This window comes from Aythya fuligula, chromosome 1 (assembly GCF_009819795.1).
Source record: "Aythya fuligula isolate bAytFul2 chromosome 1, bAytFul2.pri, whole genome shotgun sequence".
Classification (NCBI taxonomy): domain Eukaryota; kingdom Metazoa; phylum Chordata; class Aves; order Anseriformes; family Anatidae; genus Aythya; species Aythya fuligula.
The window spans coordinates 152384305-152398868 of NC_045559.1; the positions used below are offsets into that span (position 1 = coordinate 152384305).

Consider the following 14564-nt stretch of genomic DNA (forward strand, 5'->3'; position numbering starts at 1 on the left):
TGCTGGCCAAGAGTGAATGACTGTGAACGGGTCAATGCAGGCCCATTTTGCACCCTGTCACTAATGTTATTTTCAGAGAAGAACAATCTATAGAAGACATGAGACACAGCTCATCTCCTTTCAAAGTACAAACTGACAGCATGTGCTATATAATTTTCTGGACCCTACAGAGTTGTTAGTTTTTTTCAGCTGTCATCTCAGCAACTCCATGGCTTTTGGGATGTTTATGTTTCCTCCGACTGGTACTTCTAGGACACCTGAATCATCAGACTCAACACAAGGAAGTACAGTAATGTTTCTCCAGGTTCGAATATTAAGCTGAAAGGTATTGAGTGAAATGATTAACCACTGCTGTGACTCTCCTTTCATGCCTGGCATTGTGAGGAGAAGCCATGGGAGCAGAAAAGGAATAGTGTGAAGGCTGCAGGTTGATTAAAAAAGTGCAGAAGATACACTGGGAGGAGGAAGCTGTATCCCACAGAGAAGTAAAGAGGCTGCAGTGTGGCACAGACCAGAAAAGGAAATTTTATCTGGATGGGAATAAAGATGTCCTTTTCTGAAATATACAACAGAATTTAAACCCACACAAGAGGACAAAGGACATGATGACCATGAGCTCAGTCTTAACAGGTGAACGCAAGTTAACTACCCGCTGCTGCTATGTTTCTTGGGCTAGAACATCAAGGGTTAGGAACATAAGAGTTACTATATGGCCTCTCTTGGTGTAGTGTGGTCTTCAACCCTTAGGAAGGTATAAATAAACAGCAAAGTTGGAGCCTTGCCTCTTATAAAGAAGTAACTACTCCTCCTTTCCCTGCTTTCACATTTTTTTAAAGTAGCTTTTAAAGGTTTTCAGTGGCTACAACAAAGGCAGGAGTGAGAAGAAGACAGTGATGGCACACACTGCAGAAGCCAATGAGAAAACCTGCTGGGGTGGGACTCATCCCCTCTAACTCTGGTGGTGCAGAGCTTCAGTTGCTCATCTAACCTCCTTCCACAGCCAACAGAAAGAGGCAGGACCCTCCAGGGCAACTTATCTTGCTCCAACAAGGACTCTGGAAAAGCAGATGAACTGGATGCTGAGCTTCCAAGTGGCTGAAGTCCAACAAGTGGAAAACCATCCCTGTGTTAAACCATCCTTTAATTTCAGCATGGAATTATATGTATACAGAGAGAGAGAGAGAGACATGCATGCAACTAAATAAATACAGACACTTTTACAACTACTGTTGTACTTAAAACGGTCTAATCCACCAACGCAAACAAAATCTGCATTGGGAAAGGAGGGGCTCTGTCTGCTATCCTGCTAGGTCAGAAAATGCATTGGGGCATACCTCAGACTCCCAAGCAGCATAAGTTACTTGTGTGAAAGTATTCCCTGTAAAAAGCCCTCTGACTGCTTACTGCTCTTGCTGTAGGTGCCTATACCTTTGTTCGACCTCGGCCACATCCAGAACCTCTGGTGCTCAGAGGGTGCAGGAGTCCATGGCTGCCTTCCCACCACCCTTCCTGGACATCTCCACAGCAGTGCATGGTGACTCCCTCCCCACAAACAGCCCAATTTTCTCATTGTCTATTCTCAAATGCCACTTTGGGATCACATCACTGTCCTGGGTACCACCAAGCAGATATTGTGAACCAGGAACCTGTGATCCCATGCACCCACAGGCTCTTGGGCCTACGAAGCCAGAGTGTCAGCCTGCTACATTACCACACCGCCTGCTACGTTACCACACCCTGAAAAGCAGGAGGGAAGGATGGTTAAATGCATCATGTGCCCACTACACCTTCCTCCTCATCCTCCTTGAGTGTTTTCTTCATTAAAACACGCCAGCCCTCAGAAAGGAGCGCACAAAACGACAACCCTCTTTTGATGAAAACGCTAGAAGCACAAACATCACAGTCTTGGTAAACAAGCCTTTCAAAAAAATGAAGAGAAAATGGACTAGTTTGTGTTTCTTTCAGAAAGTTGGGTGTATTTCAGAGGTAGTATATTTTTCCTAGTTTATTATAAATTCTTACAGCAAAAATCTGTTTTAAATATCTGCAAGATGTTTAACCCATTTTGGGACTTCAAAAAAAGAAAAAATAAATAAACCTGCTAGTATAACATTATTAAGCAAAACATTTTCATGAATTTCCTCGTAATTCCTTGGCAGGTGGAGGGAATCATTCACTGGGTGTGCATTTCTGCTAGGTCTGCAGCAGCATGTTGGTCTGGCCAGGAGCAAACAAGGGGAGACATGCCTGGGACACAGCCCTTTTCTTTCTTTTGGCTTCTTGCTCTCTTTGCAGCTTGACCTCTCCAGTCCTGAGGGAAAAAGGGGCATCCCAGCTCATTCATGGAAGTGCCCAAGTGTGGTCATAAAGCAAGGAAAAAGCCAGGGCTGAGCCTCAGTGGAGTGAAGGGAAAAAGCTGCAATAGATACACCTCCCTATGGACCAGGTCCTACTGGAGGAGGGGGAGACCCTAGCAGAATGAAAACTGCCATTAACATAACAAACCGCAGAAGAAAAGGAGAAAGTATCATCTTGCCTAGTCTGTCTCTGCCAATAATCCTGGGGAATTGCTGAAATAATGTCCTTCCTTAGGGAAATACTCTTTCCAGGTCAAAGATATTCTTTCGAACATAAAGCAGACACAGTCATAAATACCTCGAGGACTGTTTCGATCACTAGCATTTACAGAAAACATTCAGTTTTGTTTCTCTCATTTTTTTTTTAGCTGCCTTGTTCTGCTTGTTATTTCAGACAGCTTCCATGCTTACGAATTAGTGACTTCCACACACTGCATGGAGAAGGTTACATTAACACACCTGAATATTTGGAATCTGTGATGATCTTCATTTGAACTTAAGGAGTTAATAACAGACTATTGTAAGCAGTCCAGTACTATGGTGATTCTAACTTCAGCTGGGTTAATTACACAATAATTAGGTACAAACATTGCAACACAAAACACAGCTACATCATTATTTGCAACAAATGTTAACTCTAAATAAGTGCAACCTGTCCCACAAACACTTGCTATAAACGACTTAAAAATAAAAGTAAAAATTTGATGGGGTAAACACAGAGAAAAAAAAAATTCTCCGGGAGAATTTTTTTTGTTAAAAAAATAAAAGTAAATAAAAATCTCAGCACTCATTTAGAGTTCGGGATCTTGTGAAAGAAAGCTTTAAAAGGAGCAAACCTGATTTGCTGTGGCTGTTGCGGCGAAGGGAACACTTGTTGCAGGAGTTGTTGCTGCAGAGACAGTGGCGGCCGTAGCGTTGTGCATCATGGGTACTTTCAGGAGGGGAACCATGGAAGCAATGAACAGGAGGGTGCAGCATTATGGTAAGAGAAGTGGTATTTTTGGCATGGTGAATATCAAGAGCGGCAAGCCATCGTCATGGGTTAAACCGGCAGATGGCATGCAATCACAGTGCAAAGCGAGAAAGCGTGGCGGAGAAATAAAAAAAAGGGAAAATAGCTTATTACAAGTACAATTAAAGGAAGGTTGTCAACACAATCGGCGATTCCCAGAAAAAAAAAAAAAAAAAAAAGAGCAAGGAACATTGAAAATGCAGATGTTATCTCAAAGAATGGGATAACTTATGTAACAAGTAAGGCCTCTGCCAAAATAGCCTGGTACCTGAGAACTGTCAGAGGGACGATTTTTTTTTCTCCCCAGTGTTGCCATAAAGCACTCCAAAATAAAAGTCTGCTAAAAAACGAGAGTGTTTGGAACTGGGAAGGAAAATTGTAACTGTTTATCTTAATTTTTAAACAGAATTAAAACCAAATTATTTTCATGCATCTTCATTTTTAAGTAAGCCAGATACTTGCTGTCTTCCTTTATAATCCAATTTATGCATTTTTTTTTTCTACTAGCACTGCAAAACTGCTAGACTTTACCAGAGCTAAATTGCCATCTGCTTTGAGGCAAAAAGCAGAAGGATAATAATAATTTTCCTGATTTAAATACTATTTTGATCTAAAAAAGCAAGGTCAATTTTGTGAAAGTTGCTGCTTTTACTCATTTTAAGAATGAATTTTCATCAGCATCTTCATGAGAGAATACTAACTTCATGTTTTAAAGGCTCAACGCTTTAACTGCTTATCTGAGTAGTCCCACAAAAAAAAATCTCTGGGATGGGGCTACAGAATAGAAGGAAGATTACTTTTCCATCTTGAAGTCTGTTGCACTGGACTTCAATTTTGCATGCCCCAAATGTTCATTCCAAACGTATTTCAAGGAAGAGTAAGCTTCAGATCATGGGTTTCAACAGACCCTTTGTGGATCAAAGCATGCATTTCTGGGAAACGCTGATAAAACTTTCTAACACACAGCAAAAAGGAGAAATAGGCACACCACTATGAAACTTTAAAACACTGATGAAACTTGCTGGCTTTTCCAGTATTTTATGATTTTATAGTACTAGACAATATAAAATATAAAGAGAAATAAAACTTTGAAAACTGAAAAGCAGACTGGAATTCATGATATTTTGCTTTTGCAGTGTAGTTGTTATAGCAGGTGATATCACATCTAAACTGCAGCTTCTTCTACAAATCTAAATACTGCACAAAGTCAACCAGAAGGACAAGTGAACCTTTAATTCTAGTCATTGGCTAAATCTCGCCTAGGATTTTTGAAACAAGTGAATATACATCATATACATTATAAAAGAGATCAATAAAGAAATTTGGAACCTACCAATACTGGTAGCGGGTGTCATGCACAAAACTGACCCTGCGTGTCATGCAATGATAGGTGAAAAAAGTGGATAAAGGGAAGAAACAGGTTAGCTGTTTAGAGTTAACATTCAAAGTGAGATTCAAGCATAACCACAGATAAGTAAGTTAGTTAAATGAAAGTTTAAGGTCATTCATAGTTTTGCTTTAACATAAAAATGTGATTATGTTCATCATATTAAATTCCTACTTGGGTATATTGTATGACTTTTGGCATGTTTCTGTGTGCACACAAGATCCTTCATAAGCTCTTTCCTTCAGTACTTTTACCCTTTCATTTAGTACTACTGCAGCAACAGGTTTTTTGTTTACAGAAACATCTATGATTAAATATCACATTATTTGGCAATTTTAGAACTCACTGCATAATTCAGTGAGCTTAATGCTGCACAGATTCATCAACTTCTTGTGCAGCAGAGGAAGAAGTTAAAATGGAAGTACCTAATATCACTCTGCAGAAGCTTTGTCTAATTTATGTTTCATGTTGACATACGTGTTCTTAATGCAAGGCTTGTAGCAGAGAGGTGTTTCTGACCGGTGAAAACACTACTGGGACAGTTCCCAAGCTAAGCACATGTAAGTGTGTATGTACCCTTGCAGCAAAAGGTTCCATAGGCTTTGGTGCTGAGTCCACCTTTAGCCTTTCTAAAAAGACCAAACGAAAAGAAAAATAAAAAATCAATCAAACAAACAAACAAAAAACAACAACGTGTTTTCAGTACAGGGCATACAGCAAGCTGGTGAAGGTGAGGAGGCAAGGAGACTACCGCCACATACACACATATTTGATATAAAATCAAATATGCTTCCTGTGTTCCTGTTTAATTATTACAGCAGCCTCTTCCCCGCCCATCACAGCAGCAGCAGCGTAACTATGAATGACCTTACGGAAGAACAACCCCCAGAGAACACACACAGTTCCTAGTCTAGCGGCCATAAAAACACTAACGAACAGCGATGGGAGGAGAGAGAGGATCTGTTGGTTTTGAGATCATTCACCAGGCAAGAAGGAGAGGCGATGAAGCAATCAAACTGATGTAAAACATGGGAAATGCAAAAATTTGGAGGTAAGCCATGCTAAGTGAAGCCCCACACGTTTTATTAGGGGAGCAAGTGGTTAAGAAAGCAGAGAGGTTATATAAAACAATTACGTTTTATATATATTCCAGCAGCAAAACTTGTCTTAAAAGTTAACTTTTTTTAACACACACGAACACACACACACAAGGAACACATTTGAAAATTATACCAGTTCAGAAAATATCACATCATCATTTAAAACCCAACAGATAACGTCATGCATTGCTCCTTAGGGCCAGGTGACATGACAGGCCTCGCACCCACCAAATCCAACCTTCTCTTGGACTTCCCAGGAAACATGGGAATATTGGATAAAGCGTCTTTAACAAAAAGCACGTTGCACCCACTCATATAGAGCGGGTTCCCTCTTTCTAGCTTCCTCCCACATCTCTCTCCTCTCTCTAATGCCCTGATGGTGTTCACAAAGAGCAGGAGGTTCAACATCTTAAGAAAGGCTTTTCACTCTGGGCCTGGGCTCCGTCTGCTTTGTTATCCCTCCCTCTTCCTTTTTGAGCTCTTGTTTTGGGCTTGTCAATAATCCGGCCCTTAAGGTTTGGTTCCAAGATCCACCCTTTCTACCATGAGAAATTTATAAGGTACTACTGTAATTACAGCCATTAGCCAGAAAGAGGGATGGACAATAAATGGCACAAAGAATGAGCTACTTAAAGAAGCACGAGCACTCAAAAAATATGGAAAATATCCAAACGCTATTTCACTGAAAAAAAAAGTTTTAACTACTTTATTTTGCATAGTTAATTTAAGTTCTATGGCAGTTCCTTACAACAGTTATAAGCCCTGAAAGGGAGCGCTTAAGAGCAGGAGTAATGCATATCAGTACAAATTGTTAGGGTTATGATATACAATAAATTTCTACATCATTAAGCACAGGGCAGTCTTCCATTCATGTCCAAATAGGCAGTCTCAACATTTTTTAAAATACTCCTATAAAAGTCTGCATGTTTTCTGCCACAGATATTCTGGTGCATGAGTGTGCTAAAAATACAGCATTCTATAACTTGCTATTATCAACACAGGGGCACGCTCCAAGGTTGTTACTCAGGCCTTATAGCAAAATCTCATGAAGTCAATGCCATCTGTGTTTGTTTTCATCCTCAGAGACATACGGGGATGCTGATAGATTGGGCAATCCTTGCATGTTGTGTTTCATTCCCTGTTTAAACCAGCGTTATTCCTATAAACTAAAATAATATTGCTGAAATGTTAAGTGCGTTTGCAAACACGTTGTTATAAATGGTTCTGACTGCTCTCCATGATCATGTTCTGATACCAGAACATGCTATTTGTCAACCGCAGACCACGTCACATCGGTCCTTAGAGAGGATGTTCAACTGCAGAAAGTTTGGAGTAGGGGCGACTGACATAATTTAGAGGATTCTGGTGCCACTGTTTATGCAAATACCAAGTGCATTCATTCCTTCGTGGTGTTGAGGAGGAGCACCAGCACCAGCACCGTGGTGCAGCTCAAGCCTCTGGACCTCACAGGCTTCTGCGCACTGACATGCAAAGCGCATCCTCTCACCTTTGGCTCACCCGGACGAAGAACTACAACCTCAGCTATTAGCTGCAAATGCTAGGAAAAGTACTGGTAGCGTGACAAAAGGAAAGCCAAGAGAACAAACCTGATGCCTCCAAGCCCCTTTAGTGCCAAGGAGGGGAGCAATTTGTTTTGAGGATGCTCCTGTACGGCTATGAGCAGAAGGCTCGTGCTGGGGCACCCGTTCTCACCCTGCTGCAGAGCAGCAATGGAGGGGCCATGGAGGGACACCCGTGGCATCTTCAAAGCCCTATGCTTTTCCCAGCATTTTCCCAGCAGTGTTTTGCCCTCTCATTCCCTGGGAAAGCTCTAGCAGGTGAAGTCAAAATACAGCCAAATCGATGTAGGAAAAAAGGGCGAACTGTAGGCGATGATGAAGGAGGCTATGAAAATGGAAAGCAGCCTAACGGCGTGCCGGGATTTCAGCTTGAACCCTCACACTTTGCAGAAGGAATTAAACCAGCGTGGAAATAACTATGCAGGCCTCATCTCAAGCAGGATGGGGAGCATAATAAAACCTTTCCTTAAGCGCAACTGGCTGAGGTAGAGGCTACCCTACACAACCTGGGGTCAGTGCGGGTGCAACATACCTGTCGGGATAAACGCTGCATGTTGCTGCAACTGAGCATTGGCAAGAGCCTGTTGGTAGTGCAAGACACTGGGATTGAAAACGGCACTGGCACCATTGCTTTTTTCAAGTGCTTGTCTCTTTGGTAAAGGGTGAAGAACACCGGGAGGAAAGGCCTGTAAATAAGAAAGTTAGTTAAAACGGCGTAATTTCCAAGGCATTGTCTGCAACATATACAAAAGTACAAAAACTTATTATTTTTAAAGCGGCTAAAGATGCCTTGCCATGCATATTAACTCAAAGCACAGCAATGTAAAATGAGTGAAATTTTGTTATTGATAGCAAAAGCATGGTACTATTAACCTAAAACTGTAGCAGCACAACTACTGAAAAGAAAGGCCTTTAAAGCAACGAAAATGGCATTTCCTTTAAATAGGCTTTCAAATATTATAGGGAGAAAAAACCACTTGTGTTTCATTGCCAAGTATGTTCTTTTAATTTAAGTATTGTTTCCTATTATTATATAGATTAATGGATTATGTTAAGCGTTTTCAATTACAAAAGCAGTTTTATCTCAATTCGACTTTTTATGAGGAGGTATTTAAAAATGAAACCATGTTAGGAACCAAACGAAATCGTCTGCGTTTATTACGTATGAGAATGAGATGGATAAATACGGTACCGAGTTGCCGGTAAATTAAGAGTATGTGAAATCATTTCTGGTTGATGTTCAAAAGAAAGCGGTACAAATTTCATTAGTTGCTTCTCCGAAAAAAAAAATAAAATAAAAAAAAGCTACATGCAAAGCAAAAGGTGAAAGGTCAAAGTACCAGGTCTACAGTTGCTTCGAGAGGTCGCTTCATTGCTTTGGCAGTCGACTGAGTCTTTTAATAACAGGCAGCGAGCACATGATGGCAGTGGGCCAATGGGAGTCAAGCGAATTAACATACAGGTAAACAGCAAGCAGAGGTGCGTCATGGGAACGGCATTGCATTGTGGATAGGTGAGAAGGAAAAAAATATTCTGAATGCAATATACAACATACAAAAAACACTAGGCATGCACAACAACAAAAATGTCTTCTAAAGAAATGAATATTACACTTTCGAATTAGTACTGAAGCAAAAACGCATCTACTATACCTTAGTTAAAAGCATATAAGAGAGTAAAATATAGATGTTTGAAATTCAGGAAAGTTGAGTAAAACAGCAGCTTGCAGACACTATTAAGCATTTTATAAACACTTCACAGAGATGCAGAGAGTTTTAAGGATACTCCTACAAGAATTTCTGATAAGTTAGTTGAGTCAAATTTGCCAACAAAATCAATTTTGAACGCTGGATTTTCAAATCCAAAGCACTAGGGAAAGTTGTAATGCATTACAAATGCTACTGATGCTTGAGTTTGCAAGGTGAGGGTCTTAGGTAATGAAACCACGAAATTCAATAAGTTTGGGATTCAAAACGAGAGGTTCCCCTCTTCCAATACAGACTACACAGTATGTCTTACACTAACTTATCATTAATTCCTTATTTTTTTCCCTACAAGTGGGTCATTGTTGTAGATTTTTTTTTTCCTTGTGACTTACCACATTACATTGAGAGGAAAAAAAACAGCCTTTCAGAATTTAAAGCATATTTTCTAAATTTCACTACAACCTTCAGTACCAGCTTGGGGAGCAGGGAGTGAAAACACTGCTCCCAGCTTAAAAGTGAACATTAAAGTATGATTTACAATACTAGTTCAACATTATTATTTTTTTTTAAAGAAAATATGTAGGCATAGTACATAGACATATAAATTTATGTATATTTTCATTGTAAGATTAAACCTATGGCTGATACGATGACATTCTTTGAATTTTTTTCATATAAAATATTACTTCTGAGTTTTGTAGTGCAAATAATGTTTATAAACCTTCAGAAAGAAAGGACAATTTACTTATAAATCAGATGTTTTATTTTTTTTACAGGCACATGCTGATATTTAGCTGTTTTTAGGATATGCCAATTATGTCCATCTTGACATCAGTATGTGGAAATGTGGAACAAAAGTATAAAAAAGAGGACAAGGCACAAAACACCTACAAATAGCTTATGGTCATGGTATTAGCTAGTGCCAACAGGTTATTTTGCAGGATAGACCTTGCTTTCCTCATTCACAGCTCTGTTGCAGGTACTTTACACAAAGCTTTCCTTGGCTCCCTCCTCAACTCTCCTGCAGCACATTTCTGGATTTTATATAACTAATCTACAGGATTTGCTCATCTGTCTGGGTCAAGCCCTGGATATAACAAGAAACACCTGATGCCAATGAGGATGTGGATAGCCTTCTTGCATCTCAGCATGGTGCTGTGCTGTGCAGCTGATGTGTGGTACCTACCACGGGGGACATCGCTCCGGTAAGCTAACACAGCCTCAGACCCACTCTGCATCCACTCCTGATGGAAGTCTACATGGAGGTGAAGTATCAGAACTGAATTTAGCATTATGTGATGGTGAAGCCCATAAATTCAAACCAACATCAGTAAGAGTAGAGCATTTCAGTTAATTACCTTTATTATCCAAAACCAGGTATTATCTCACTTGTTTTCTTACTATCTCTGTATTTCTGATTGCCTTTCTCCACCTCTTCTCCATGCTCTTCTGCCCCTTATCTCCCTACTTCGAAGCTTTTTACTGGCTTTCATCTCATCTTCCATACCAAGTTCAACCCAAAAGCTTTAAATTGATCTGTTTCTAGACCTTTGACCTTGATTCCTTGTGGTCTTCCCCTCTTTTCAAGCTTTTAGACTGCCTATCCACTCCTCCCTCCTACCTTTATGTTTCATTTTGTCCCGATGGTAAAAGCTTTTGATTCTTTCTGTTCCATCAGCTAAACTCCTCAACATTTAAGCTCCTACATAACTAACAACCAAAAAATAAACAGTTACAGACTAGATAGGAAAATGCTATGGAAAGCAAATAAAGATAATAATAAAAATTGTCAAACAATCTGAGGCATAATATTTTTCTGCCATATGCCACATCTGTATGCTATAATGCATCCTGGAATATGAGCAAGATACACATGACTGCATGGATGAGCAAGGAGCTCCTGACTAAACTTAAACATAAAGAAGAGAAGCACACAAGAAGTGGAGAGATGACCTATAGGGGCATGGCCTCAGCATCCTTGGTAGAAGAGGATCAGGTTAGGGAACATTTAAACAAACTGGATGTTTACAGGACCTCATAAGATGCATCAGTGGGTGCTGAAGGAGCTGGAAAATGTCATACAATGAGAGGCCACTCTTACCAATCTTTGCAAGGTCATTATGACTGAGGCAAATTCTGAAAACTGAAAGAAAGTAAATGACACCCCTATCTTCAAAAAGGGAAAGAAGGGAACGACAGGTCAGTCAGCCTTACCTCAATGTCTGGGAAGGTGATGAAGCAAATCCTCCCGAAAACCATCTCCAGACACAGGAGAGCCAAGAAATTGATGGGGACTAGCCAGCACAGATTTATGGAGTGGAAATTGTGCTTAACCAACCTGATAGCCTTCTACAAGACTGGCTTGGTAGATGAGGGGAGAGCAATCAATGTTGTTTCTCTTGACTTAGGAAGGTTTTCTACACTGTCTCCCATTTCACTTTCACAAACTCATTTAGTACAGGCTAAATAAGTGGAAGGGGTGAAGTGGATTGAAAATTGTCTCAACTGCCAGGATCAAAGAGTTGTGATCAGCAACATAAAGTCCAGCTTGAGTCCAGTCAGCAGTGGTATAAAACTGGGAGGAGTGATTTATATATCAGACAGCTGTGTTGCCATTCAGAGGGACCTAGACAGGTTGGAGAAATGGGCATGGAGGAAACTCATGTTCAGTAAAGGGAAATAACATATCAAGCACGTGGTGAGGAACATCCACAGCCAGCAGTATGTGCTGGGGGCCACCCAGCTGGTAAGCAACTTAACAGAAAAGGTCTCTGGGATCCTGGTGGACACCAAGATGAACATGAGTCTGCACTGTGCCTTCGCAGCAAAGGCAGCCAACAGTGTCCTGGGCTGCTGTGTCCTGGGATGCACTGGGAAGAGCATCACGACCAGGTTGAAGGAGGTTATCCTTCCCCCATATCCACCTCTGGTGAGGCTGCGTATGTCTTGCTATGTCCAGGTCTGGGCTCCCAGTGCAAGAAAGAAATGGACATACTAGAAATAGTCCCATAGAGAGCCCCAAAGGTGATGGAAGGAATGAAGCATCTCTCATATGAAGAAAGGTTGAGAGACCTTAGATTGTTCAGTCTGGAGAAAAAAAGATGCAGGGCGATTTCAACAGTGTGTATAATAAAATAGGGGAGTAAAGATGGAGCCAGGCTCTTTTCAGTGGTGCCCAGCGACAAGAGAAGGGGCAATGAGAACCAACTGAAACACAGGAGATTTTATTTAAATATATTTAAATTATTTAATTATTTAAATTATTTAAATATAACTTAAACAAATTACTGTAAGCATGATTTAATCATGCTAGAAGAAGTTTTAGAGTCTCCAACCTTGGAGACATTCAAAAGCCAACTACGCATGATCCTGGGCAGTCTGCTCTAGCTCATCCTATTAGAGCAGGGAGGGTGGACTAGACAGTCTCCACAGGTCCCTTCCAACCCCAGCTATCAATTCACATTTTAATTTAGGCTGTACATTATTCTGTGACTTTGCATGCTCTCTGATGCTCCACATGAATACCTGCAGCTCCCTGAGTACAATGATGGATGACTATCTTCTAATGAGCTTTGGATTTACGCTGCATGTGGTTTATAGCCTCTGTCACAGTGTCTTTCTCCTTTCTTTTTAGTTCATATTATGAGGGTCACCTAAGACATCCGAGCAAAATTTCCTTAACTTTAGTGTACAGAAGTACAGGCAGGGTATTTTCTAGTACCAGACTGCAAACTTCATTGACCTTCAGTGTTCTTACAAGTTCTGCCTTCAGTGCTGTAACCCCATCCACAAAGCTCACCTACAAGAATGCCCTCTGGACCAGAGCAACGCAGACAATTCCCCCATGAAGGAAAACCTCTTAGACACAGTTCATCCTGGGAGCAACCTCCAAGTGAGTCCTATAGTTAGGCATTCATATTTCTGCCTTATTTTTTCTCTCTAGATCCAATTAAGTATTCTTGTTCATTCTTGGGAAGCCTTGCAGGCATGTGTCTTTTCTACCACTTTTTTGTTGTTGTCGTGCTGGTGATTTTTCGTTCACTTTATCTGATTGTTTCAAGTCTACATTAAATAAAAAAACAGTTGGATTGAAAAGAATCTTTTCTGTTTGACAGTCTAAATATTCCATGAAAATATTCTGTATATATTTTTCTGCAAAAAGTTACCCTGAATTACAGGTCCCAGTCTTCTTCCTCCATGACATTAGAATGCTAACATTTCAGTTCTGTCTTTCCAAAGATGCTTCATCTTGCTTTGAGGCTAATGCAACTCCAATTATGGCTTATTTAAAATCACAGGATATCTATCCAACGATTACTGAAGCGCAAAAAAAATGAATCCCCTCATCTCTCTCCTTTCTTCTTTAGTATTCTGTCTAGAAATATTACATTCTCTAAATGGTCAATAAATATTGCACAATAGAAGCTAATTAGAATAAAAATACAATCTCCTCTGCTTTAATTTCCAGATGGTATTCAATTTCCGCAAGCACAGGAAAGTTTAACTAAAAATCATCATGTGTAAAACAGTCACTGGGAAACTATATGAGAAAGAATTTACAACTTTAAAATTTTTCTTCTGTTTGTAGGTTTACTTTCTTGCATAACTTATCCTTTGTTCCTCAAAAAGTCTGGTCTTTGCTCATTTGCTAAATACAATAGCTTGGGGTAGTTATATACTGTACTGTATTGTGTTTCTGGTAGGCTCCTTACCCAGAGAATAACTGTATTGTCTGTCACTATTGTATGCACTGCCCACAAGTCCACAAACCACATCTGCTTAATTATTCCTCCAGTGCCAGCAATGAGGACAACGATTCTTTGATTTACTGCCAGCAATTTTGTCTCCCAAGACAAATCCTGCATGCTCGATTTATTTAACTTTATCAATACCACTTTACTTAAATTTAACAACTTTCCTGGTAGCAACCATAAGAGATAACCAATACTGGTAAAAGGACGGGCTGACTTGTCTGAACAGCTTTCAGTAAGAGCTTAAAATTTCTGAAAATAGAAAGTCCTCAATCTCTTTTTTTTTTTTTTTTTTTGGCTACACTCACTCTGCTTTTTCTGAACTATTTCTGAACTATTCTTCTATTTCTGAACTATTTCCATTTTAGTTACCTGCTTTTTAACACCATTATTCTAATAGAAAATAGAAAGGCATCATGGAGAGATTCAAGTAACTTGCCTTGTCAGTGGGAGAGGCAAGAAAGGTCTCTTAGCATGAGACTCATCTCCCCTAACCAAAGTGCAAAAAGATATAGTCAACACTTCTTAGGCAGTGGGGAAAGATCTACAGAGGACAATTCTTCCTCTTCTTTCTGTGATGAACAAATGAACAGCATGGATGAATATGCAGGTTTTTCTCCACCGCCTCTGAGGTGGGACCAAAGTGTCTGGGTTAGGCTCAGGTATCTAAC

At 40.1% G+C, this 14564-nt stretch overlaps 1 protein-coding gene across 9 annotated transcripts in view; it reads right to left on the minus strand.

Annotated features, from left to right (window-relative positions):
• MBNL2 (muscleblind like splicing regulator 2) overlaps window positions 1-14564 on the minus strand; it is a 106541-nt gene that overhangs the window by 12548 nt on the left and 79429 nt on the right. For 2 of the 9 annotated variants that reach the window (XM_032201865.1, XM_032201857.1), the window contains exons 6-8: window positions 8777-8830; window positions 7969-8122; window positions 4703-4738 (exon numbers count right to left, since the gene is read on the minus strand). In XM_032201865.1, coding sequence (XP_032057756.1) covers window positions 4703-4738; window positions 7969-8122; window positions 8777-8830 — 244 coding nt within the window. Of the gene's footprint in view, window positions 1-3193; window positions 3289-4702; window positions 4739-7968; window positions 8123-8776; window positions 8831-14564 lie in introns of all 9 variants that reach the window. The other 7 variants (XM_032201874.1, XM_032201911.1, XM_032201891.1 and 4 more) reach the window with 7 other exon arrangements.